At 40.2% G+C, this 26734-nt stretch overlaps 1 protein-coding gene across 1 annotated transcript in view; it reads right to left on the reverse strand.

Annotated features, from left to right (window-relative positions):
• PCDH11X (protocadherin 11 X-linked) overlaps positions 1-26734 on the reverse strand; it is a 1234289-nt gene that overhangs the window by 586202 nt on the left and 621353 nt on the right. The window contains exon 4 of the mRNA XM_066582088.1: positions 10172-10243. Within this exon, the coding sequence (XP_066438185.1) occupies positions 10172-10243 (72 nt within the window). The remainder of the gene's footprint in view (positions 1-10171; positions 10244-26734) is intronic.

Genomic DNA, 26734 nt, shown 5'->3' on the forward strand with positions numbered 1-26734 from the left:
GGGACCTGCACCTGTCCTGAGCCCAACAGGTAGTGGTCGGGGTGGTTGGGAGTTATGGCTTACTATTAGGATGTCAACTGGCCACAGTGACATTTCATCCATTGTCTCAGAGTAGGTGAAGGCAAACGTACCCCAACCGCCTTTAGCACATAAATATTGTGATGAAGAAACAATCGGCTGAGTCAAGGCCTGGCCTGACTTCTCTTGTTATTAATGTCAGCAAATATAACGCATTGAAGAGCATATTCCCCATCATGAGATAAAATGCTGATCTGTGTAGACTCGTCCTTGACTATTTGCTTTGCTGCCAACTCTCCACTCACCTTGTTCCTTGCATGGGTAAAAAGCTATGAGGGAGTCCCTTCAGTCAATGGAGCCTCATAGACTCATGACTCAAAGACTCCGAGCAGCTTCAACTCATAGATTTTGCCCATACTAGGAACAAGACAAGTTATGAACTGGCTACAGTGAAAGTAGTCAAGGAGGAGTCTGCACAGTCCAGCTTTTTATTAGCAGACCGGGACATGCCCTGAAACACATTACATTTGCTGGCATTAATAAAGAGCGAAGTTGGGTCAGGCCTTGACTCAGCCTGTTATCTGTTCGTCACGACGCTTGAGTGCCAAAGGCTTTTTTTTTTGCCTTCACCTACCCTGAGGCTATGGATGAAACATCGCTGTGGCCGGTTGATGTCATATCAGTATGGATGTAACGTTACAGTGACCATAGGACAGAGTAAAAGGAGGAATTTATAGTCTAAAGGGTTTGTCTCAACTTCTATAGATTTTGCAAATGTTAACGTGGCATTTAATGCGTTATGATAACTTAACTGCAATGTACTACAATGCTGTAAATTGAGTTATCATTATGTGTTAGTCATGTTAATAATTGCTAAATCTGTATGGTTTTTACTGCAGTAAGCAGACAGCACTGTACATTGCATAGTGGCCCAGGTTGGTACTGTAGGCTGAGTCCCATTGAATTGAATGAGACTCATACTGCAGTACCAACATGGACCACTAGACAATGTACAGCGCTGTCTGCTTCCCTCAGCAAAAGAGTTAGAAGTGAAAAACCCCTTTAAGTAAATTCAACTTTTTTCCCCCTGTTTTTGCACAGGTATATGTACAGTACAATCATTTTTAGAAAAGATCCTGAGTTTTATTCAATCTAAATAGGTGTACATAATAACAACATATCTGCTCTTAGGGTAATTTTGGCTGCTTCATTGAATGTCAGCATTAGCCTGCATGTAATTTAATATGAATGTGGAGATTTTATGTTTTTCAACTAGAAGAACATTGCGAAAATTGGATATTTTACAGATCTGAACAACAAGTGATTCATCTGCTCAATATCACTGGGAGTGAATAAATATTCTTTGCAAGTCACAATACAATTATGCTTGGATGGCATTAAAAGTGCGTATGGGATTAGTCTTCATTTCCGTGAAAATGACAAAACATGAGTCCATTAGACTTCAGCCCTGGGAAGAAGCACTCGTGTTCAACATTGACAAGTGATCATCAATGGACTGGGGAGATTGTGCCTTTTTTTCTGCCTTGTTATTCAAAGCCGAGGCTTGAAATATGGTGCTTGAGACAATAACTGGAGCCAATCACTCCACAAAATATTTTATTCTACAATGTAATTACTGAAAGACATTAAAAGAGTTATTTATGCAGCGAGCATCGCAGTCAACGTCTTGAATGGAGATCCTGTGGTGTTCGAGTGACCTGTTCATCAGAAAAGAGTTTGGCTTCTGAGCGGATATTGTTCCCTTTTTAGTGTCACATATGATAGATGTTAATTTGAGTTAAAATGTTCTTTTTGTAGAAACGCAGAAACCAAAAATAAATAAAAATGTGAAGTTTTATTGTATCGAGTCACATCTTGTCTTCCTTCATCTTCGAAATGTTCTATCAGCGAAGCAAGAGCGAAGAAAAAATCTCACAGCAATGAGACAACTGAAGAACACAATTTTGTCAAAAAGCCTTCCCGTCTGACAACAGATGTTGTATCCTTTTACTAGTGCCTTTACAGTCATGTCGAATTTTATGAAAATGGAAGCTGTTACCGCAGGAAATGTCTCATCGTGGAATCTCTCTAACATGGCAGACAATGAATTCTGAGCATTAATGTCACTTTGGTTTCTTTGTGTCTTATAGGACCCTGGGGTTGCAAGCCAACAAGAAAAACTCAACAGTCCATTCCAAAAAGTGACAGCATGTAGAAAACCTACATTGCACGGACTTTCCTGTCAACTGCGGCATCCTGGACCTTCCAGGTGCTTGGGTGTACCATAGGGACATCTTCCAATCTTGGGCTTTCTAACAAGATCTAGGCTATGTCAATTGACGTCAACCTATTCCTCCCCATTGCACCTTCTTTAGTTATAAGTTTTTCATTTTTTCAAAACAACAAGTTAATCACTGTTAAGTAATGCAAAAATGTTGACAAACTGCAACAAACTGAGTTACCAAATTCCACAACTGGTTTAAGACAAAGTACTAAACCTTGAAGCACATATAATAAACCCCTGAAAGTGGGGCCATTCAGGTAGTATCTATGGTATTGCAAGTATGAACTGCAATTATGCTTGGTCCCAAATTTCCAACCCTTGTGGAGAGGGAAGGAGGCCCTCATTAAAGGTCAATCCCCGACCCACTGCTCCCCCAAACCTCTGCCCACAGTTATCTCCACCCCATGTACCCTCTCTACTCCTCCATTCTCTTGGTAGAGAAAAATAATCTCCTAGTTTAAACTGCCAACTGTGGCATAAAAGTAGAACAGCGTAAGATGGAGAGACAAACCGTGGCAAAAAAAGAGAGGGTATTTTTTTTTTCTAAATAGGAAGGTGGGGGAGGGAGGGGGGAGGAAGAGTACATCATAATGCAAAGTCTTGCATTTGTCCCCGTATCATTTGGCAAGACCTTGCCATCACATTCTGAGCTGTACTAAGAGACTGATTCAGCTCTCCTGTGCTTTTATGAGTTGTATATGTTACGGGATTCCAAAGAGTCCTGGATTTGATAAAATAAAACCACGTTTTTAGAAATTTATCATGGGTACTTTTTACTGAAGCTGTCAAATCCCATCTCCATCTCCATGATCTCTCCCACCATTCTAAAGCACATCCAAATGGAGGGGGGCACAATCTGCCGCCATAGCCTAAGGATACATGCTCTTAATAAATTTACCAGATGGCATACCACCAACATTGCACCTGACTTTACACCTAGGTCATCCAGTTCTCAGTCATTCTCGAAGGGCAATACATTTTTGGTTAAGCAGTGTTAGTCATGATGAGGTGCTCTGTTGGTAATTGAACAGAACCCCATTAAAGAGAGAGTTGGAGTTCTTAGTAGTTGGGACATTCACCAATCAGACACTGACCATATACACATGTAGCAAACTTAATGGGGTTGTCTAATATGCCATCAATGGTAGATTGCCACTAGGGACCCCTGACAATCAGCTGTTTGCCAGGTCAATGTGTTCATGCATTGAGCTGATTTCTGCAGGAAGTAGATGGCTCTATTACCATTGCAATAACTAAGCTTGGCATTACAGGTGAAGCTCCCATTCACTGTGAAGGGAAATTGGTTTACAATATGCAACATGAGCATGGGCCATCAATAGTTTACACGAGGACAAGCCCTATAAATGGGGTATTCCCATATCAGGTACTAAAAGGTTCTGAAGTCCTAATGCCACAGCCAACCATGGTCGGACAGACACAGCCAAAGTGTATGCTCTACTGTTATCCTAACTCCTATGGGAGAACTATAGATGGGAGCTACATGACCAATGTAGCATAGCTATATACTCTGCCTGGAAACAGTGTAGCTTGCTGTGGGACGCTGCTTCCATAGAAGTTGTGGAAAGGCATAGAATAGCAGGACTTGCATCTACAGGATATTTATAGCATATCTACAGGATGCGAATGATGAGAATATCCCTTTAACACACTGCACACCACTGAAATCAATGTGCAGTGTACAGATGTAGCCAAGATTAACTTTACTATTAACATGTCAAGATAACTTTGTGTTCCACTGTTTATTTGCACTTTCAATAACTTTTAAGTGGGATTTGTTACAAGATAACAATAGATTTTCAATGGCTTAAAATAACTCGTTGCAGAAGTGTATCACACTCAGGGCTCAGTCACACGGGCGCATCGGCACTCGTACACAGGCGCTGATGCGCCCGTGTGACTGAGCCCTTCCTGCAGGAAGAAGACGGCCGTACCTCAAGACGGACGTCTCTCTGCAGTGCTGAACAAAGAACACATGACCAGCAATGAAGCCGGTCACATGTTCTTTCTCCCGGTGCTGCAGAGAGACATCCATCTTGAGGTATGGCCGTCTTCCTCCTGCAGAAACATGGGCGCCGATGCGCCCGTGTGACTGAGCCCTCAAGATAAACTTGACACCATCTATGTTAAACAAGCTAAATGTCAAGATAAAGTTTGCTACATCTGTAGTTAATTGAGAAGCCATATAAACGATTTTTATTAACTCTATTAGCCTTTATCTAAACCTGGGGTGTGATCTTCACCCCAATACCCAACTCTTGTTAAATATAGGGGTGATTTGACCCCTGACCCAGATCCCTCCATGTCATTTTGCAGCACTACAGTGACTATGGAGTTAAGTGGTCTTTTACAGGGTCATTAAAAAGGCGAATGGCGCCATGCTAAGCTGTCCCCTCTTTATGAACCCAACAGAAGCCCCAGGTTTCCTTGGGTGGACCTTCACATTCACACATCAGCAACCAAATGCAGTAGACGAGCACTAATTATTTCAGCATCTCAAACCATCTCGCTTCCCGCTGCAGATGTCTCCTCTCCACGCTGACGACCTTCATGGGCCTCACTGTGTTTTGTTTTTAGCAGTTTACTTCACTTTTTCATTGTTAAGAAAAAACTGAAATCACCCAGTTGGTACATATCCTGCTTTGAACTGAAAACACGGCAGCCTGTGAGCCGAATGAATATTTCCTCGGAATGTCTTAGGCTCCCAATGCTAATCCTGACTCCTGAGACGGACTTATGCTCTCTCTTTATTTGATGGTGTCAGTAATTATTCTGCTGTAAAATCACTGTGGGCTCAGGGCACAGAGTTCTGTTCTAGACTGATGAGAGAAGAGCGCCGTGATAATGGAATGTAGAACAATGCATTAACCCATTGCTGGGTGCCTCATACGGCAGGAGATAATGGAATAAATGAAGACACTCTAAAGAAGACAACCGAAGGAAGGAATACATTGGATTTCACATTTCTATATGACCAAAATCATTTTAACATTTAAATAATGGGGTGAAGTGGTGATGATAACCAAAGCCCCAATGTGGACCTGAAGGTCCATGCAGTGGGGTGTGAGGCAACGTATCCATCAGGTATTTAAAATGTTAAGAAGTTGTAAACAGAATGCATCCCCTATATATTTTTTTTCACAAAAAATAAAACCAAATAACAACACATTGTCCAAAGGGCTTGCATAACTCCAGTTGACCTCTATGGACTACTGTTGGAGTTACAGAAGCAATGTAGCTCAACCCGGTTTGCTGTCTCCATTAGCCTGACATGATAGGAGGAGATGGGAACACACTTATAAAGGGGTTGTCCCAATGTTTTGCAGCAGGAAGCAGATAGCTCCATACATTGCACAGTGGCCCGGGTTGGTACTGCAGGCTGAGTCTCCTTCACTTCCATAGAACTCAGCTTGCAGTACCAACCTGGGCCACTGCATGATGTATGGAGTTATCTGCATCCTGCAGTAAAGCAGCTGGAAAGTAAGACAAACCCTTTAAAAAGGTGTTCCCATCTTCTTCAATCATGTCAGGCTGATGGATACAGCAAACCTGGTTGAGCTACACTATTTCTATAACTCCAACAGAAGTCCATGGAAGTCAATGGGAGTAACACAAGCACTTTAGGCCAGTGAGCTATACTGTTTCCGCAAGTAATGAAAACAATGTAGCTGATTTCATACACATTTTCATATAACATACTGTATACAAACAGATAGAGATTCTAGCCATGTCTGCAGACAGAGAAACACATAATGACTTATTCCTGCATCTCAAGGAGAATCGGTGATGGCAGAATCGCCTCTTTCTAGAACACAATCAACTCTTATTTAGTAACAAAAAAAAAACAATACAGAACATTCTCCAATATTTCATTCCTATTGGTTGACTGCACAGTAAAATCCTCAAGACATTGTAACAACTTGTGCCCAAGAGGTATATAATTTGCTTTGTCTAGCATAGTAATTTCAACACAATGATCATAAAACAAGCACTTGCGAGATAAACTGTCCGTAGACCAAAGCATGGCTAATGAAAGATTTTCAATAAGCAGACATAAGTCAAACAACAACTTGCAGCTAATTTAGTTCTCTATTGCCAGAATGGTCTAATCAGTTATTCTGCTCCTTGATTACATTTCTTTTTGGCCATCGATAGTGCAAATTATATCTTTGTTCAATCAAACAAACACTCTCTGAGAAAATGAACTTTACATGCTTCATTTTATTGCAACAGAGGAAAGGCTGCATCAAGCAGAAATACTGCGGATGGCAACTATTAGGGATACATAAACCTATGACACATGTATCATCTCATCGGATAGCGATCCCTTCTTCATGTTCTTCTGCTATGCTCCAATGTGTATTATTATCCAGAGATATACGGTGTTATACCTGAACCAGTCAATTGGTTTTGATTTGTATTATTGTGATGCAATTGCCATCTACATTTTCATAGTAAACCTTGTGCATATGGCAGAATCTTCTGTGCAACACTCTCTAAGGCAGGGATGTGCAAAGTGTGGCCCAGGGGCTACATGCAGTCTGCAGTGTCATCTTTGCAGTGGGCCAGAACAAGGTGATTGGGCTCTAAAAGCAGGTTTGGTGCCCTAGCCCCTCCCCCGCAACTTCTAGACACAATGATTATCGCTCAAAATTCGCTCAAAAGCCGTCCTTTGAGCAATAACCATTGCGTCTAAACGCTTGCCCATCGTGCACTTTTTGTGCACTGTTCATTCATCACTCACTTCTAGTTTTCTAGAAATGAGTGATGACTCTTTTCAGCGGCGCAGGCTGATATCTCAGCTGGCAGTGCTGATAAGATTCTCTTAGCTGGTATCTCACTGGCAGTTCTCAGTGGGACACCAGCTGAAAGCGCAGAGAAGAAAAGAGGTGCATCCAGCTGTCTTCTGCATATCCCGCTCGGAGCACTCAGCTGTATACCACCTGGGTGCTCCATGAACACAGCAGCTGTATACAAAAGACAGCGCTCCTGCTGTCTTCTGTATACAGCATAAGCCTTCATTTACATACTAATAAGCTCTTTAGTAGCTAATTAGCTACTTAAGAGCTTATGCAAAATGAACGTTCAAAACTGTCACTCAAACTGCTGTTGGGGTGAATTTTAGAGCGCTCATCTTGCCGTGTAAACGCACACAATGATTATAAAGGTTTTACCAATGCTCACCTGTGACAAGCTGGAGCCCTAGGTGGTTTCCTACCCTTACCTACTTGGTTATACTTTGCGGCCCACAACCATCTATTTAGAGAAACTTGTCTATGTCTAGTAGCTACTCATGTATTTTTCCAGTTGAAAGGAGGAGAGCTGCATTCTGGGAACAGAGGCAGGTAAATTCTAACAGTTCATTGTATGGCCGTCTCTGGCACTTACCACATATTAGTAGAATGGAAGTCTCCTGACCTCTATATAGAAATAGGTAGGGTGGCAATGGATGAGTATGGATATCGTCATTGTGAACCATTCGGATATTTCAGCAACTCACATAAACTGCACTAAAGAAAACCACATGCATGCAGTCTTTTTCATTCTAGAGTTTGAACGGGAGGGGGGGGCCCAATTTCCCAATAGTTGGGAGTCCTGGAAGTAGGCCTGTCACAAATTTTTGTCCTAAACAGTACTTTTACTGTCTTCAATGGTAACACCCCTTAAAGTTTTATTGAGGCCCTTGAGTTTGCTTCAATCTGAGAATTTGCCCTTCAAACCAGAAAAGTTTTTGCATCCATGCTCTAAAGCTACATACTATAGAGCCATAGGCATGCTGTGTGCCACCATATAGTGACACTACAAACCTACAACTACAGAAATATTGTAGGCACGATTCTGTTTGCATAAATTTGGAGACATATGGACATACAATAGAACCCCATTCACTTCTATGGCTGCCATATTATGGCTTGTTATAATTTATCAGGCACCTGACGTGTATAAATGCAGAAAATGATAGCTGCTATTACTGCTAAGTAAATGATCTTATATTCAGTGGAGTTTCAGCCTCATAAGCTCCCAGTAAATGGCCATTTGTGCCAACCACCCAAAGAATTGATATTTGAGATACTGTACAGCTCTTTAGAATATATATATATATATATACTTGTCTTCATTTACTGTAGTCTACCATGTTATAGGTCAGCTTGGGGAATGGAGGTCATCTGCAGTTATGGATAGGTGAATGGTCTTTCGTAGTGGAGTGATAAATGGTCTCATGTTCCAGAAGGTCTCCTATTTTTCTTTTAAATGTTGGTTCATGAATGACTTATTTGCATTGATCATTTTATGTTCCAAGAGTTCTAGCAAGAGACCAACTTGTGTAATAGACAAAAGCAGCTGGACTCACCCAGCTGGTTTATTCACTTCCAAGCATTTCTACCCTTATGTGGAGTTCAGTGTCTTGATGGCGACTCTATCAGCTAAGCTTAAAATAGCTGATTTGCTGAGCTTGGAGATGTAAGTTTTATTCTTACCTTCCCTGCTGTTCTCCCTTTGGCAGCACTCAAACCCGCCGCTAAATGCATTGAAGTGCACACTAAGTAGTCCTCCCATTCTATGCACAGAATGGGAGGACTACTTAGCGAGCACCATGTAGTCTGCTCAATGCATTCAGCAGTGGATTTGAGTGCTGACTACAGGAGAACAGTAGGGAAGGTAAGTGTAAAACTTACATCCCCGAGCTCAGTGGATTAGCTACTTAAAGCCCATAAGCTTAGCTTATAGGGCATAAAGTCATTGACCGAGTCCCTTTAACCCAGTCACCAAGGTGCTGAGAAGCTTAAATCATTGCAATGGGTCATTTCAAAGCAGCTGATACTCACCTCTCTGTGCTCCTTGCTAGTTCCCCGCTGGTGGCTTGGGTGTCCACTGTGTTTGTTTACAGTCTGCAGTCAGCCTGTGACATCCCTTAAACCCGCTGCTGCAGCAAGTCATTGTTGAGTGCTATCATTGGCTGCAGCTGCTTGTTTGTAGATGGCTCAGAGTGACTGTAGCCCGTCGGATGATGTCAGCAGAGAGACACTGAGCTCTAATGGGGGACAAACAGGCAAAGGTATCAGCTGCTTTGTCATTTTATACCACAGGAGAGTTGTTGAGATACCCTTTAGATAACTCAGACAACCCCTTTAATTTCCAGATAAAACCAGTAATTTGACTGTACGCTACTAAATGCACTAAGGCCTCAATGAATAACATTGTTCTCAGATATCTACTGGACAATCTAGTAATAGCCAGCAGTGAATGACTTGATCACTAACACCATTATCTGGTAGACCAGGTACAACCATCACCAAAAAGTGCTAACGCGCCAGGGCTGTTAAAATGATCCTTTTGTGGACTATCCATCCTCATGAGTTTGGATTCCACTGGAGTCCAGTGAAACCTTCTACAACTATATAGGTCATTATTACAGTCATGGATTCCTCAAATGAGCTAATAAATTTGACAGTCAGTAATATTCTTTAGAAGGCAGGAATTCCATTTAGATGAAGGTCTTTCTGGAGAAGAGCATCTTAAAAACATCCAAAGAGTCAGTGTAACAACCAGAAGAAATCCTCTAATGTCCTAGTATGGAGTCTACATTTTTAACGGGCGGTGCTTCCATAGCAGAAGACCCAGAACATAGGATATACCAGAATCCAGAAAACCCGGGACATAGAACCTACTAGAATCCAAAAGACCAAAGACATAGCACAGATCAGAATCCAGAAGACCAAAGACATAGGACATACCCAAATCCACAAGACTCGGCTCTATTATTATCTTGTCATCACCTTGAAAACTCAAAAATATGATAAACTGTCAATTCAAACATTACGTTAAAATGACATGGAATGTAACTTTTACCGGTGGTTGACTCCAGTTCTCCAGATTTGATTCCTTCAGAGGAGATTGAATTTTCCCAGTGTCTTTTCCTTGCTGGAAAGGAAAATAAGGAAGAATTTTAGACAGGTAACAAGATGTCATACAATAAAATGACAGCATACTTGATGAAAAGATCTACTACTACACAAAAGATACACAGCTGGTGGACATTTCTCCACCTCAAGACATGGCTCTTCCCAATTCCCAAACATGGTGACTAGTGATGAGCGACGTTGAAAGGTTTGGTCTGAATTAGTTCAAAAAGAACCAAAAGTCCATCAAAACCCCTAAAACGGGTGTATAACGCTGTCTAAGATCCAGAAAAGCCCCGTATAACACCCTGAGAGTATCATGCAGGACTTTTATGGCTTTTGAGAGTATTATAGACTAGTGCTCAGGACAAGTTTTGAGTGAACCACTACAGCCCTGTTTTGAGTACAACTTTGCTAAAAGCTTGGTTCTGTGTTTGTGCCAAAATGAACTTTTAGCAAAGTTTGACCTAAAACAGGGTTTTACTGGTTCAGTTCGTTCAGCAGTAATGGTGATTCAGTGATTAGCAATGTTACCTTAGAGCGCTGGGGTCTTCAGTACAATGCTGACCATGAACAACATCTGTATGGAGTTTGTGTGTTCTCCTTGTGTTTGAGTGGACTTCATGCCACACTTCAAGAGCATATTAATGGGTTAAATTAGTATACAACTGGCCCATGTGTTTAAGATTGGTAATTTAGATTATGTATGAGCCCCATAGAGGCCAAGAATTGACATGAGGGGTGAAATATATGTGTGCAACACTATGGAACATGTTACAACTATATAAGAGCATTAACCCTTTCCAATCCAATTTGTATCCTGGTTTTCCTAGGGGGCTTACTTTTTTTGTGCCATAATACAACGGTGATATCTGCTGGCTAAAGCCAGTACTGCATGAGGTGGCACCTTGGATAGGCTCTGACAGCAGAGAGGCTGGCAATATACAGTAAGAGAACCCCAACGGACGTCTTCCAACATCGGAGCTGTACAGCCTTAAATCATAATGTCTTCAGACGTCAGACAGTGGATTGGAAAGGGCTAAATAAATAATGATAAAGTCGTCCCTTGGTTGAGAGACGTTGATGATGTATCTGCTATTTACACACTATAGAGCAGATTTACTATTAAAACTGCAGCAGAAAACTGTCTGGCGTGCTTTGCACATTTATGATGCATTTTGGACACTTTTTCCTTCAAGTCCAAAAAGAGAGAGCAGCTTGATGGGAAGGGCCGTGTCTTAAATGAAATCTCATTGGCCAAATACACAACAATTTTTGTGCAACAACTGGTATAAAACTAAGCAAACTAATAGGGGGTATAAAGTTAAGGTACCTTTACACAGGATGACTGTTGGGCGCATAAGTGCCTGACAGCCATCCCACGGACTACCGCCTGACTATCACTTCTGTGCTTTTAATTCAATTGAATGGAGGTAGAGTGGGCCAGGATCATTCCAGCGAGGCCGCCTCAATTCACAGTAAGGCCACCTTCACATAGGCATCAAAATCGCTCGAGATTTGAGCGTTGCAAGATGTGCACATCTCACACAAATATAAACCCGATCCTTTTGAATGGGGTGATACACAAAGCAATGTTTTCCTGCATGGCACCGCGATGTGATGCGGTAAACAAATCACGACATGTTCTATCTTGTGCGTGCTCTGGCATCGCAGCTCCCATTGTCTCCATATTACGCTCGCCCGTGTTAAGTTAGCCTAAACAAGAGTTATGGAAAAGTTGAGCGGTTCATCTTTACACGGGCCGATAAGTGTTTTGCTAAAACCCAAGTGACTCTGACAAGATAGCGATTTCTTGCTCATCAGCATTTACACGGGACAATCATCCCCCAAATTCGCATTTTACGGTGAGAATTTGGGCTACAACTGCCCTTGTAAAAGGTACTTTTAGACCAGACAGTCTAAAAATGCACCAAGTTTATCATACGGCATGAGTCGCTGTGATAAATCTGGTGCATTTTAAGACAGTCTTAGTCTACATTTACATTGTAACTATTAAATAGGATTATTAATTCTGCAAGCCCCCTTATAGTCAGATGATTGCGGCCCGGCTCTCCATAAATAGCGATATAAATAAGGGATGAAGCCTTTTTTTAAAGTGGCGCATTCCGTAAAGTAGCTCTAGGCAGGCGGGTTGTGTGTATTTCCTGCCTGATAGATAACAGATGACTCCGTCGCCTCATCTGATGAATAAAATGAGTGGTCATTAGTAAAAGTTTTTGGTGGTAACATTTACCGAGAGTGCAAGTAATGAATTGCGGTTCCTACCCACAGCAAATGTGTTGCCTACTCCTCCAGAGCATTGGGGCTTTGAAATGAATGATTATTGCACCAGCAAAATAGGAAAGTTAATACTGTGTCCTCCACTTAGAGAGTAACACACTATTACCAACTGATAAAACAATCTCTAGAGTATTATATTGCAACAAGAAATGCACACTTCATTAACAGGAGTTCCATCAATTGATTAAATGCGTGTTCATCATTTTATGTTTCGCAGCCTGTCTCGAGTCACTAGAAGGCATTAAAGTGCCAGCTCAGGAAGATCAAATTATGTGGTCTGTCTGAGTGGAAAGGTTTCTAAGGATATGACTGTCAAGTTGTAAAAGATAAAATATAAGTGCAAGAGCCAAGTGAAAAACAACCTCCATGCCGGCATTTTACATAGCAGGAGAAGAGTCTAGGAAATATTATTGTGTATCTTAGGGAAGTCAAATAATCGGCACCTTGTAAAGATACAACCTGGAGGAATATACTGCATACTTGCCCATAAACACAATAACTCCAACATGGGTTATTCTTTAGCTAATAGAACAATAGATTTTTAATGGGTTAATATAATATAACTTTCTGTGCCCTGCTGTCACTAGCGAGGTACAGTATTATACATCTTGATTACACCAAAAAGACATAAAGGACTGTGAAATGGCCTTTAAAAACACGTGAACGGGCCCCAGCACATACAGACCAGGACCACAATGCCATTGGGCCTCCCCTCTCGCCGGCTCACTTCCTCTCTCCGCTTCTCATCAGCCAGCATAGGGAGGGGATAGAGCTTAGCTCCACCGCCTCCCATAGCAGACAGCTGGAGGGGAGGAGAGAGGAGGAGAGAAGAGGGAGGAAGTTGAGCAGTTACGCTGCTAAACTCCCTCCTACCTACCTTCTCCGGCCGCTGTTATTGGCTTTCATAGGAGCCTATGCAGCGGACGATGTATTCCGGCCCAAAAGATAGTTCCAGGACTATCTTCGCGGGCCGGCGTAAAAGCACTTGGCCCCCTATATTGGCCTGGCCAGGCGCTTTCACGGGAATACAGTCATGTGATCTGATGCATTGGAATGCAATGCATCAGATCATAGCATGTATATTGGCCGGCCGTGAAAATATACGCTCGTGTGAAAGAGGCCTGAGGATTAGAAAATACTAGGTGCCTCTCTTCTATCGGTCCTTTCAATCAGTCAATCAATCAATCACCAAATCAAAGTCACATGTCTTCAGTCTAGACTCCTACACTGCAAGAAGAGTCCTTATTCATGGGAGTCCTGGAGGTGGGGCTTTTCTAGCCCCTGACGTCTGGCGACATTTAGTGCATGTAGTTGTACTCAGCATAAAGCTCTATGACTAGTTTCTTCTTTTGTTCATATACACAAGTGCAGCAAGAATCCCATTTCCTGACAGCTAACTAAATACAGTCACAATCAAAATTAGTCATCCACATTGCAAATTAGGTTTGTTTTCCAAACTTTCAGCTGTTTGCAAAAAACAATCAAACCAGAACAATTTAAATAGCTCAACACAACTAGTAGAACATGTGAGTTTTGCAAATGCTTTCAACTCTATTTCAAGGTACATTCAGCGCCTTTGGAAGCTTTGTATATATTTTTCCTTTTTTTTTTTGTACAAAGCAATGATCTCTTAACCTATTGCCCCACTCTCATGACATAGCTATATTTCTAAGATGCAGTGAGACATCACAGTCAACAAAGCCCTCGCCAGTTCAGGTATCTGATGTGTTTAATCTCAAGCGCACCTGATGCAACTAATTAGGCCTTGATTAGTTACGTCAGGTGTGTTTGAGACAGCATCTGATTACAACTGTGTGCAGAAATTTTATTCAGGGGGTTAAATTATTATGAGACTGCAGTAGTCATTAACACTAGTATTTTCTGGTAAATTGGAGAAACCACCAGCGGAAAGTTTGTAAATTTGTCAGATAAACCTAATTTACAGTGGGGTTTGAATTATTTTAATTGCAACTGTAGAAGTCAATTGCTCATTAATGGAGTATCCTCATCTCATAAAATAATGGCCATCAAGGTGGGGTCAGACCTCTAGAACTCCAATTGATCATGAGAATGAAGGGCTGCAGTGTGTATTCAATTCTGCAGACCTTCTGATGGTTTTTCCTGCATAGTGGTGCTCACAGGGAAGATGTATAGGCCCCTTTGCTGATTGTACTGCACATATACCAGACCATCCGTGACTTCTGAAGGGAGTGGAAGTTCTGCACAAATACAAACTAGAAGCTTGGCAGTAATAGTGGGAATGAGAAGGGGCAGAGGAAGAACATATTGGAAGATAATTGATCACCTATAATAAGGATAGCTCATCAATAGTTAATTGCCATGGACCTGCTGCTTGGGATCCCCAGTGATAAGCTGATCGCCTGGCCCACTCTCAGTGCAGTGGGCCCAACGGGCATCATAGGAGATGGGAGAGTAAGTAGTCTAACTGTCACCACTCCCATTGAAATCAATGGGAGCTGAAACAGCAATTACAGTTCCAGCACTTCCTCTTCTTACACTGAGGCTGGATGCAGAAGCGTAATAGCTGCCATTGATTTCAATGGAAGCGAAGCCAGCTAAGCCACTTCTTCTCTCATCTCCTAAGACGCACATCTAGCCCTCTGCAGTGGCAGCGGGCCAAGCGATCAGGTGATTAATGGAAATCCAATGCAGCGGGTCCCTATTGATTAACTTTTATCAATAGTTGTTGCCCATAAAAACCCTTTAATTAGCATATTTGGGTCAATAAAAGCCCTTTATAGAAAAAAAAACAAATTATTTGGAAGTAGGAAAATCCCATTATTTACAATGCTGTTAACCGAGTTACCAGGATGTGCCAGTCACACAAATGATTGCTGCATGTGTATATTTTTGTCCTTTTATGTCACTTTGGCCACCTACATCTGAAGCAGCATAGAGCTGGTAGTATCGAAAGGGACTATCTGTGGGTTGCGCAATGACAAACTGAGCGCTGCTACATCTGTAGATAAATCGGCTTCTACACGCAAAGTCTTCTTTCAGTGTCTCTGCCGGGTCACATTAATACACTCTGCAGCACTATGTATACATTGGAATTGTATCAAGGTTACATTTGCATAATGTATCATGTGGGAAGACATCTAAGAGTGGTTTAATGTTTTCATATATCTCACTGAAGTCCATAATACTCTTTGCATACTGTATGTCATTTTAATTATAAATTCTCATGTGCTTAAAAATCTTAAGAGATGCTTAGTCAGCACTTTTAGGTAAGTACTTGGGGAAGGATTTCGTCAGCATAGTAATGATCTGCGCTTCTTGTGGAGGATCATAGGAAGGATTTCTTAGAAGATTTCCCTTTATAAATTAAGAAAGTTCTGATAGCTATCTGTTAATATTAAGTGGGGCCTTAAAGGGAGCCAGTCATCAAAATGCTACCCTCCAATCCTCTGCAGATGTTCTGTAGAGCACTGTCACACATGCAGAGAGCTTTGCCGATATTCACATCCTCTTCATTCCCGAGAAAATAACATTTAATCTAATACGTTAATGAGCTGGTAAGTGCCCCTGGGGTGTTCTCAATAGTGCCAAGTGCTCTGGTGGTATTACCAATAGTGCCAAGTGCCCCTGGGAAGTTCTCAATAATGCTAGAGGGCTCTGGTGGCATTACCAATAATGCCAAGTGCCCCTGGGGTGTTCTTATTAGTGACAAGTGCTGTGGTGGCATTACCAATAGTGCTATGTGCCCCTGGAATGTTCTCAATAGTGCCAAGTGCTCTGGTGGCATAATCAAAAGTACCAAGTCCTCCGGTGGCATTACCAATAATGCCAAGTGCCACTTGGGGTGTTCTTAATAGTGCCAAGTGCTCTAGTGGCATTACCAATAGTGTCAAGTGCCCCAGTGACATTAGCAATAATGTCCAGTTCCCCTGAGGTGTTCTTATCATTTCAAGTGCCCCAGTGGCAATACCAATAATGCAAAGTGCCCGTGGGGTGTTCCTATAGTGCCAAATGCCACTGGGATGTTCTCAATAGTGCCAAGTGCTCTGGTGCATTACCAATAATGCCAAGTGCCCCTGGGGTATTCACCATAGTACCAAGTGCCCCAGTGGCATTACCAATAATGCCAAGTGCCACTGAGATGTTCTCAATAGTGCCAAGTGCTCTGGTGCATTACCAATAATGCCAAGTGCCCCTGGGGTATTCGCCATAGTACCAAGTGCCCCAGTGGCATTACCAATAATGCTAAGTGCCCCTGGGATGTTCTCAATAGTGTCAAGTGCTCTGGTGGCATTACCAATAGTGTCAAGTGCCCCAGTGACGTTACCAATTATTTCAAGTGCCCCTTGGGGTGTTCTTATAGTGCCAAGTGCCCCAGTGACATTACTAATAATGCCAAATGCCCCTGGGATGTTCTCAATAGTGCCAAGTGCTCTGGTGGCATTATCAATAGTGCCAAGTGCTCTGGTGGCATTATCAATAGTGCCAAGTGTCTGGTGCATTACCAATAATGCCAAGTGCCCCTGGGGTATTCGTCATAGTACCAAGTGCCCCAGTGGCATTACCAATAATGCCAAGTGCCCCTGGGATGTTCTCAATAGTGCCAAGTGCTCTGGTGGCATTCTCAATACTGCCAAGTGATCTGGTGGCATTAGCAATAATGCCAAGTGCCCCTGGGGTGTTCTCAATAGTGCCAAGTGCTCTGGTGGCATTACCGATAATGCCAAGTGCTCTGTTGGCATTACTAGTAATGCCAAGTGCCCCATGGGTGTTCTTAATAGTGCTAAGTACTCTAGTGGCATTACAAGTAATGCAAAAGGCTCTTGAGGAGTTCCCAAGAGTGCCAAGTGATCTGACGGAGTTCCCAAGAACGCCAAGTGCTCTGAAGTAATTTCCAATAATGCCAAATGCTTTGGCGGCTTTCCTAATAGTGTCAAGTGATCTGAGGCATTCCCACTAGTGACAAATGCTCTGGGGCCTCTTTCTCCCCTAGAATGAGGAATATTGGCTTCTTTCTCATGTTTTTCTGCCTTCCTTTGGATCAACATTGTGGGAAAATTGGCTGAAATCCATGGACAGATGTCTTTTTCAGCCTAAAATACTATTTTACTGTGTTTTTGTATTACCACGGCGACATTCCTAATAGAGCAAAGTGCTCTGGTTCTTGTTTTTAGAGACCTACCCAGCGTATTCCCCCTTTTCATGAGTAACAGAGTCACAATCAGAAAACCATCCTTACTTACATCAGCTACATCCCCACAGAAATCTCAAGTATGCACCCTTCACCCATAGCCTGGTGCATGCACGATATGTTCCCTACCAGGGACAGCTTGGACAGTCAAATTGCACATTGCTGACCTCAGACGCCACTTGTCACTCATGCATATATGACTGCTGATCCCAATGATTGCTGCAATGGTCATATGAGCAATGAAAGTAATGTTGCTGCTTAATGTTTCAGTGGGAAACAGAGTAAAAGTGAGCAGGTCAGCAATGCTAGACTAGTCTAGCAACAATGTATTATCAAAGAGATCATGCCATCACAGGTTCAAATCCCCAATAGGGACATAAAAAAATATTTTTTTTGTGCCCTTTCCCCTATGTTTCTTTGCTTAAAAAAATGATAACAATTTTGAAATCCCACATGTCTGGTATTGTTGCATCCATAACAAACGTGCAAGAAGATTAAACAAACTTTTTATCCTGCACGGCAAATATTATTTTTACAAAAAGGCAAAATACATTTCTTGTTTATTTTCTCCCAAAAAACCACAATAAAATTGATCAAAAAAGCCACATGAACCCCATAATAGTAGCAATAAAAATTACGGTTTGTCATGCAAAAAACAAGCGCTCACCCAGCTCTCTCAAAGGGAAAGTAAAAGGTAATGGGGCTTTGAATGCAGCAATGCAAGAAAAAATATTTTGTCCAAACAAAGTTTTTATTTTGCAAAAGTGCCAAAACATAAAAACATAAATAATAATAACCAAAAAATGCATAAATATATATATATATATATATATATATATATATATATATATATATATATATATATATCACCAGTGAAAACTAGCTCACCACAAAACAGCAAGCCCTCATATGAACATGTCAACAGAAGAATGGCTTTGTAGAAAAAGAGATGAAAATTCCCCAAAACATAGCTGTGTCCATAGGTCTAAAATAGGCTGCGTCACTAAGGGGTTAAAGCATATGGAGGGATAAAAACGTTAGACACCCAGTGTTTCTTTGTGATTTCTGGTGTCTTCTTTAGTAAAGTGAACGTTCTTCATATTCCATCCGATGAATTGATAACAAAGTCTGATTGTTATTCCATTTAATTACATAAAATAACTTAAAGCTAAAGACATCTGATACCTGCAGCAGTTTTTTTCTTTTATTACATCCCATTTAGCTTCTTAATTTTTCCTGGTAATGGTGTTATGACAGCAAAATCCATTTAGCAAATAAATGTATCCACATAACTACTCTCCACCGCCGAGCTCCAGCCCATCCAGGAGCCATTAGTTATTCAACGGTAATAAACATAATGTTTATTGAGACGCTCATCACAATGAACAAAGGAACGCGTCTCCCATTTCTACTGGTTAAAGACCCGAATTCACCAAGCGAAAGGACAGAGCATAAAGGCCGATATTAATGACCCAGCAGAAGGATTATTGTGAGAGGGCCCAATAGTTACTGCGCCCTGCAGACTTCAGCCTGACATGAAAGGAAAACAGGAAAATCATCCGGCAGCTACTGTATATCCTAGTAATAACATCCCCGTATTATATGTAAAGTGCTAAACACTGAAAGTGGACTGCTGTCTCCACAAGAGGGTCATACATTATATCATAGGCGTCTAGCCAGAGAATATCTGTATTATTGTGCCTAGATACAGTATTATAGTAGTTATATTCTTGTCCATAGGGAGCAGTATTATAGTAGTTATATTCTTGTACATAGGGAGCAGTATTATAGTAGTTATATTCTTGTACATAGGGGGCAGTATTATAGTAGTTATATTCTTGTACATAGGAGACAGTATTATAGTAGTTATATTCTTGTACATAGGGGGTAGTATTATAGTAGTCATATTCTTGTACATAGGGGGCAGTATTATAGTAGTCATATTCTTGTACATAGGGGGTAGTATTATAGTAGTCATATTCTTGTACATAGGGGGTAGTATTATAGTAGTTATATTCTTGTACATAGGGGGTAGTATTATAGTAGTTATATTCTTGTACATAGGGGGCAGTATTATAGTAGTTATATTCTTTTACATAGGGGGCAATATTATAGTAGTTATATTCTTGTACATAGGAGCTGTATTATAGTAGTTATATTCTTGTACATAGGGGGCAGTATTATAGTAGTTATATTCTTGTACATAGGGGGTAGTATTATAGTAGTCATATTCTTGTACATAGGGGGCAGTATTATAGTAGTCATATTCTTGTACATAGGGGGTAGTATTATAGTAGTCATATTCTTGTACATAGGGGGTAGTATTATAGTAGTTATATTCTTGTACATAGGGGGTAGTATTATAGTAGTTATATTCTTGTACATAGGGGGCAGTATTATAGTAGTTATATTCTTTTACATAGGGGGCAATATTATAGTAGTTATATTCTTGTACATAGGAGCTGTATTATAGTAGTTATATTCTTGTACATAGGGGGCAGTATTATAGTAGTTATATTCTTGTACATAGGGGGGCAGTATTATAGTAGTTATATTCTTGTACATAAGGGGCAGTATTATAGTAGTTATATTCTTGTACATAGGAGCAGTATTATAGTAGTTATATTCTTGTACATAGGGGGCAGTATTATAGTAGTTATATTCTTCTACTTAGAAGGCAGTATTATAGTAGTTATATTCTTGTACATAGGGGCAGTATTATAGTAGTTATATTCTTGTACATAGGGGCAGTATTATAGTAGTTATATTCTTGTACATAGGGGGCAGTATTATAGTAGTTATATTCTTGTACATAGGTGGCAGTATTATAGTAGTTATATTCTTGTACATAGGAGGCAGTATTATAGTAGTTATATTCTTGTACATAGGTGGCAGTATTATAGTAGTTATATTCTTGTACATAGGGGCAGTACTTTAGTAGTTATATTCTTGTACATAGGGAGCAGTATTATAGTAGTTATATTCTTGTACACAGGAGCAGTATTATAGCAGTTATATTCTTGTACATAGGAGCAGTATTATAGTAGTTGTATTCCTGTACATAGGGACAGTACTTTAGTAGTTATATTCTTGTACATAGGAGAAGTATTATAGTAGTTATATTCTTGTACATAGGTGGCAGTATTATAGTAGTTATATTCTTGTACATAGGGGCAGTACTTTAGTAGTTATATTCTTGTACATAGGAGCAGTATTATAGTAGTTATATTCTTGTACATAGGGAGCAGTATTATAGTAGCTATATTCTTGTACATAGGGGGCAGTATTATAGTAGTTATATTCTTGTACATAGGTGGCAGTATTATAGTAGTTATATTCTTGTACATAGGAGGCAGTATTATAGTAGTTATATTCTTGTACATAGGTGGCAGTATTATAGTAGTTATATTCTTGTACATAGGGGCAGTACTTTAGTAGTTATATTCTTGTACATAGGAGCAGTATTATAGTACTTATATTCTTGTACATAGGTGGCAGTATTATAGTAGTTATATTCTTGTACATAGGGGCAGTACTTTAGTAGTTATATTCTTGTACATAGGAGCAGTATTATAGTAGTTATATTCTTGTACACAGGAGCAGTATTATAGTAGTTATATTCTTGTACATAGGAGCAGTATTATAGTAGTTGTATTCCTGTACATAGGGGCAGTACTTTAGTAGTTATATTCTTGTACATAGGAGAAGTATTATAGTAGTTATATTCTTGTACATAGGGGGCAGTATTATAGTAGTTATATTCTTGTACATAGGGGGCAGTATTATAGTAGTTATATTCTTTTACATAGGAGGCAGTATTATAGTAGTTATAAACTTGTACATAGGGGGCAGTATTATAGTAGTTATATTCTTGTTCATAGGAGCAGTATTGTAGTATTTATATTCTTGTACATAGGAGGCAGTATTATAGTTGTTATACTTTTGTACATAGGGGCAGTATTATAGTAGTTATATTCTTGTACATAGGGGTCAGTATTAGAGATGAGCGAGCGTACTCGGATAAGCACTACTCGCTCGAGTAATTTGCTTTATCCGAGTATCGCTGAGCTCGGGTCTAAAGATTCGGGTGCCGCTGCGGCTGACAGGTGAGTCGCAGCAGGGAGCAGGGGAGAGCGGGCGGGAGAGAAGGAGAGAAAGATCTCCCCTCCGTTCCTCCCCGCTCTCCCCTGCAGCTCCCCGCTCCGTGCCGACACCCGAATCTTTAGACCCGAGCACAGCGATACTCGGATAAAGCAAATTACTCGAGCGAGTAGTGCTTATCCGAGTACGCTCGCTCATCTCTAGTCAGTATTATAGTACTTATATTATTGTTCATAGGAGCAATATTATAGTAGTTACCTTTGTATTAAGGGTGCAGTATTATAATAGTTATATTCTTATACATCGGAAGAAATGTTATAGTAGTTATATTCTTGTACATAGGGGGCAGTATTATAGTAGTTATATTCTTGTACATAGGGGGCAGTATTATAGTAGTTATATTCTTGTACATAGGAGGCAGTATTATAGTAGTTATATTCTTGTACATAGGAACAGTATTATAGTAGTTATATTCTTGTACATAGGAGCAGTATTATAGTAGTTATATTCTTGTACATAGGGGGCAGTATTATAGTAGTTATATTCTTGTACATAGGGGGCTATATTATAGTAGTTATATTCTTCTACATAGGAGCAGTATTATAGTAGTTATATTCTTCTATATAGGCGGCAGTATTATAGTAGCTATATTCTTGTACATATCAGGGAGTATTATAGTAGTTATATTCTTGTACTGTATGTATGGGCAGTATTATAGTAGTTATATCCCTGTACGTAGGGAGCAGTGTTGCAGTGGTTCTTGTACATAGTGTGAAAGGACAGCATGCAGAATGGTCTGTAGGGGGTTGAGGACAGGCATTCTTGTATCTGAAAAGTTGTAAACAGCTGTGGGTGGGGCAGGAAGTAACATAAAAGGATCATTTCCTGCCTCACTAAAGACGAAGCTGGCTGCCAGCATCAGGAACTTGTAGTCTGAGTTCTGTGGGAGACCAGTCTTGGTCCATGACAAGGTCTGACAGAGTAAGACGCGCTTTAGATGCCCCTGGTGGGGGGATAGTGATGGAGAGTTGTGAAACCTGAAATTATTGTATGTACCACAAATGTTTTATGTGATGTGGAATAAAGCAGGTAGAAGCCAGTGCCTTTATAGATGCAGTGCCCACCATCCTTAGTAGAATGAATGGCAATCCTATAAGCAAGTTACCACAATAGGGATTAAGCTATATGTTTGTACATAGGAGCCATATTATGGTATTGTAGTGTGATTTGTACATCTACTCAGGTTTGTCTGGATTACTTGATTTAAAAAGTAGAAACATTTTTTAAAGGCAAATTCTGTTCCTTTCTCATTTATTGTGACAGCAAAAGCAAATAACATAATCTGAGGGGGTCAGGGGTCAGATGCGGCCCTTACAAATTAACAGTAGTCTATTAAGAGAAAACATTTCCATAGGATAACTGTTGCAGCTCTGCAGAAAAACTAATGTTGCAATAGTTAAGGTGCCTGGCACATCGATTTTCAGAATTGTCGTACATTGTAGTAGTTGTCACAACACTTGAAATATCAAGTTACGCTTTGCTATATCTGGATCTAGAGCATATAATGCCAGTCTACCAAGAGTGGAGAGATTTGGCCTCAAAATACTTTTTCTGTGGCCAGAAGTTCACCTCTCAACTCATCAAAGTAAACTTTTTTCATCTAAATAATTTTTCACTCTTGAAACTGATGATGCTTTTGCGAAGCACTTTCCGTCAGGATCGTTCTAAAACCTCTCGCTAATGCTTTTTTATTTAATAACAGAGCATCTGAATATTTTTAGGAGCCATAACCCGCTATGACCGTTTACCATTGCAAATATCACATTTTAAAAGCAAGTTTCTCTTTTTTTACCATTCGTTTTGCTGAAATGCTCCAAATGCCTTTTAGTACCAATAATGCTAATGGTTATTGATTAACGTATTGAGCAAAAACAACAAGCAAAATTCAAACACATTATGATACATTTTCACAGACGCCTTTAGAAAAACTGCTAAAGCAGCAAAAAGTTCAGGCAGCTTCTCCAAAAGCAGACATAATAAAAGTATCATAGATCACAGCTTTACTGTAAACCAAACTTCTCTGTTCAGTTTGTTTGTTTTTAAATGTTCAGCTGTAGAAACATGAAGTTCATACATTCTAGGTCCTTTAACTCATTGTAATGGGTACAAACATGTTTGCATCCTTCTATTATAGTTCCAGTGCATTTACTATATTAATGGAAAAAACTTTGTAAACACTCATAAAACAATTCGCTTTCCATATCATGTATACAGCTCTAAGTTTATAAACTACCTAACCTTCTTGTACCGTCTGATCTGAGCAGTCATGCGTCACTCTGTAGCCCCTTTTCCTGATAGAAGACTATGCGGGAGATTCATCAAGGCTTTTTTGGACATAAAAAAGTCACACACTTTAGTGCAAACCCAGCTTGTGCAAAAACTGTGTAACTTTTTGAGTGCCACGCTCCATTTTAGAAAAGGGGGCATGGTTGTCAGAGGGGGTGTGCCCACCTGGGTTTACAGATTTATGTATAAACTGGTGTGAATTATACCAGAAAGCTATGCAAGCTATAATTTATATATAAAGACGACAGCCCTCACTGACTGACTGACTTACTGACTGACTGACTCACTGACTGACTCACTCACCACTAATTCTCCAACTTCCCGATGTTGTAGAAGCATGAAATATTGCACAAGCATAGATTATGTCATATATAGGAAAAGGAAAGGGGTCCCAACTCGATTATTCAATTCTAAGCGCAAAAGAATTAGCGTCCAAATTTTACGTACGGAATCTAATTCTCTCACTTCCCGATGTCATAGAAACTTAAAATTTGGCAAGGGCATTGATTATGTCATATATAGGAAAAGTTAATGGATCCCAACTCAATTATTCAATTCTAAACACAAAAGAATTAGCGTTCAAACTGTACGTACGGAATCTAACTCTCTCACTTCCCGATGCAACAAATAATTACACAAATTTTTACAGCACAAATGTAAAATTTGCCATGACCATTCTTTGCGTACTAAATATTGGAAATTTAAAGGGTTGAAATTTGATTATTCAATCCTATGCATAAAAGTAAGTGACCCCCTATATAATGTAACTAATAACACACATCTGTACTGCACAAACGTGAAATTTGGCATGACCTATACTATGTTATGTAACTAATAACATATCTGTACCCCGTAATATATGAGACAGGTATCTTCTTAGCAAAACAAAATGCATTTCGAAATATGAGTATATACTGACAGGAATAAAACTGACTGTCGTATGTATTGAAAGGCTGTAATGTACAAAAGGAAGTGGACATGGACTGCTGAGATGGAGGATGCCTTTAAGTATCACAATGGGCTGCAACCTTCAGTCTGGGTAGGAAATTTGAATAAAAAGGAGCATTACCATTCAGGGTAAAAATAAGGAGAGCGTGTGAGGTGGCACATTCTGTGGAGTGACATTTTCACATACAGTCTGAGATAAATCTCTCTCCTATCTGCCTATACACTGAGAGAAATCTATCTGATCTGTGAGTCATGAGCAGTGTGTGTGAGGTGGCACATTCTGTGTAGTGGCATTTTCACATACAGTCTCAGATAAATCTCTGTCCTATCTGCCTATACACTGAGAGAAATCTATCTGATCTGTGTGTTGTGAGCAGCATGTGGAAGGTGGTCATTCTGTGTTGTGGCATTTTCACATACAGTGGGAGATAAATCTCTCTCCTATCTGCCTATACACTGAGAGGAATCAGTCCATGTGGTGTTCCCTGGGTAACGCAATGAACTATGCAAAATGGTGAACATATGTTTTTCCTCAGTATCTCTAAAGTAACCACGACTTCATAAGATTTTCCGTGTGAACACCAGATAAACACCAGTACCAAATTAACTCGGGCGAAGTGGGACATATAAGCTAGTATATAATATAACTATACAGTAGTTATATTCTTGTACATAGGTGGCAGTATTATAGTAGTTATATTCTTGTACATAAGGGTAGTATTAAAGTAGTTATATTCTTGTACATAGGGGCAGTATTATAGTAGTTATATTCTTGTACATAGGGGACAGTATTATAGTAGTTATATTCTTGTACATAAGGACAGTATTATAGTAGTTATATTCTTGTACATTAGAAAACTATAAGGTGTCCCCATATTTACAGCTCCAAGGATCTATAGATTACCAGAGGAGAAACTAAGTTAGGCTGAGGACTCAGTCAGAGGAGTAAATCTTTCATGCATTATAGGCATGGGAACAAAATCGCACATCACGTGCAGAAAAAAATTGCCCTCACATGTCCTATCTTTTGCAGGTGCGAATTTTAAGCACTTGTAAAAAAAATAGACAGGTGACCGCTTTCATTGGAAAGCATTGGTTCTAATAGATACAATTCGTAAATGCGCCTAACATGCGTGCACAAAAACGCTCATCTGTCTGAGCCCTGAGTGAGGACTTAGGACAATGGGATTCTGAGTGTTTTCAGAACAAAAGTAAGATATCTCCTTCATTATAACAGTCAGGCTATGTTTGTTTTCAAAGTAAGTTATTTATGTTGCATGAGGGGGTAGCTGGAGTTGGGAATGTCTTTAAGTTGCAAAAAAAAATAATCATTTTTTGCAGCATTTAGAATCTTCTGGACTCCATATCGAGAAGATTGTGTAGCTGCAGGCACTGATGTCACGCACTTCAGGCATCCACTTGTTCCATGCACTGGTCCAGCGTGACATCAAGGCATCTGCGTTGGATCAGTTGATTCATCTGTCATTGCAGGTGTAGTGTCATTTGACTGCTGACGCCATGGGAGAAACATCTCTTGTACTAATAATAGGCTAGCTTAGTTGTCTATTGTCTCAGCCAGCCTCAGATTCTCTCTGGTGGTTCTTATTCTGTTACCTCCTGGCAAACAATGCCAGTTACACACTTGTG

Source organism: Eleutherodactylus coqui, chromosome 10, assembly GCF_035609145.1.
Source record: "Eleutherodactylus coqui strain aEleCoq1 chromosome 10, aEleCoq1.hap1, whole genome shotgun sequence".
Lineage (NCBI taxonomy): Eukaryota > Metazoa > Chordata > Amphibia > Anura > Eleutherodactylidae > Eleutherodactylus > Eleutherodactylus coqui.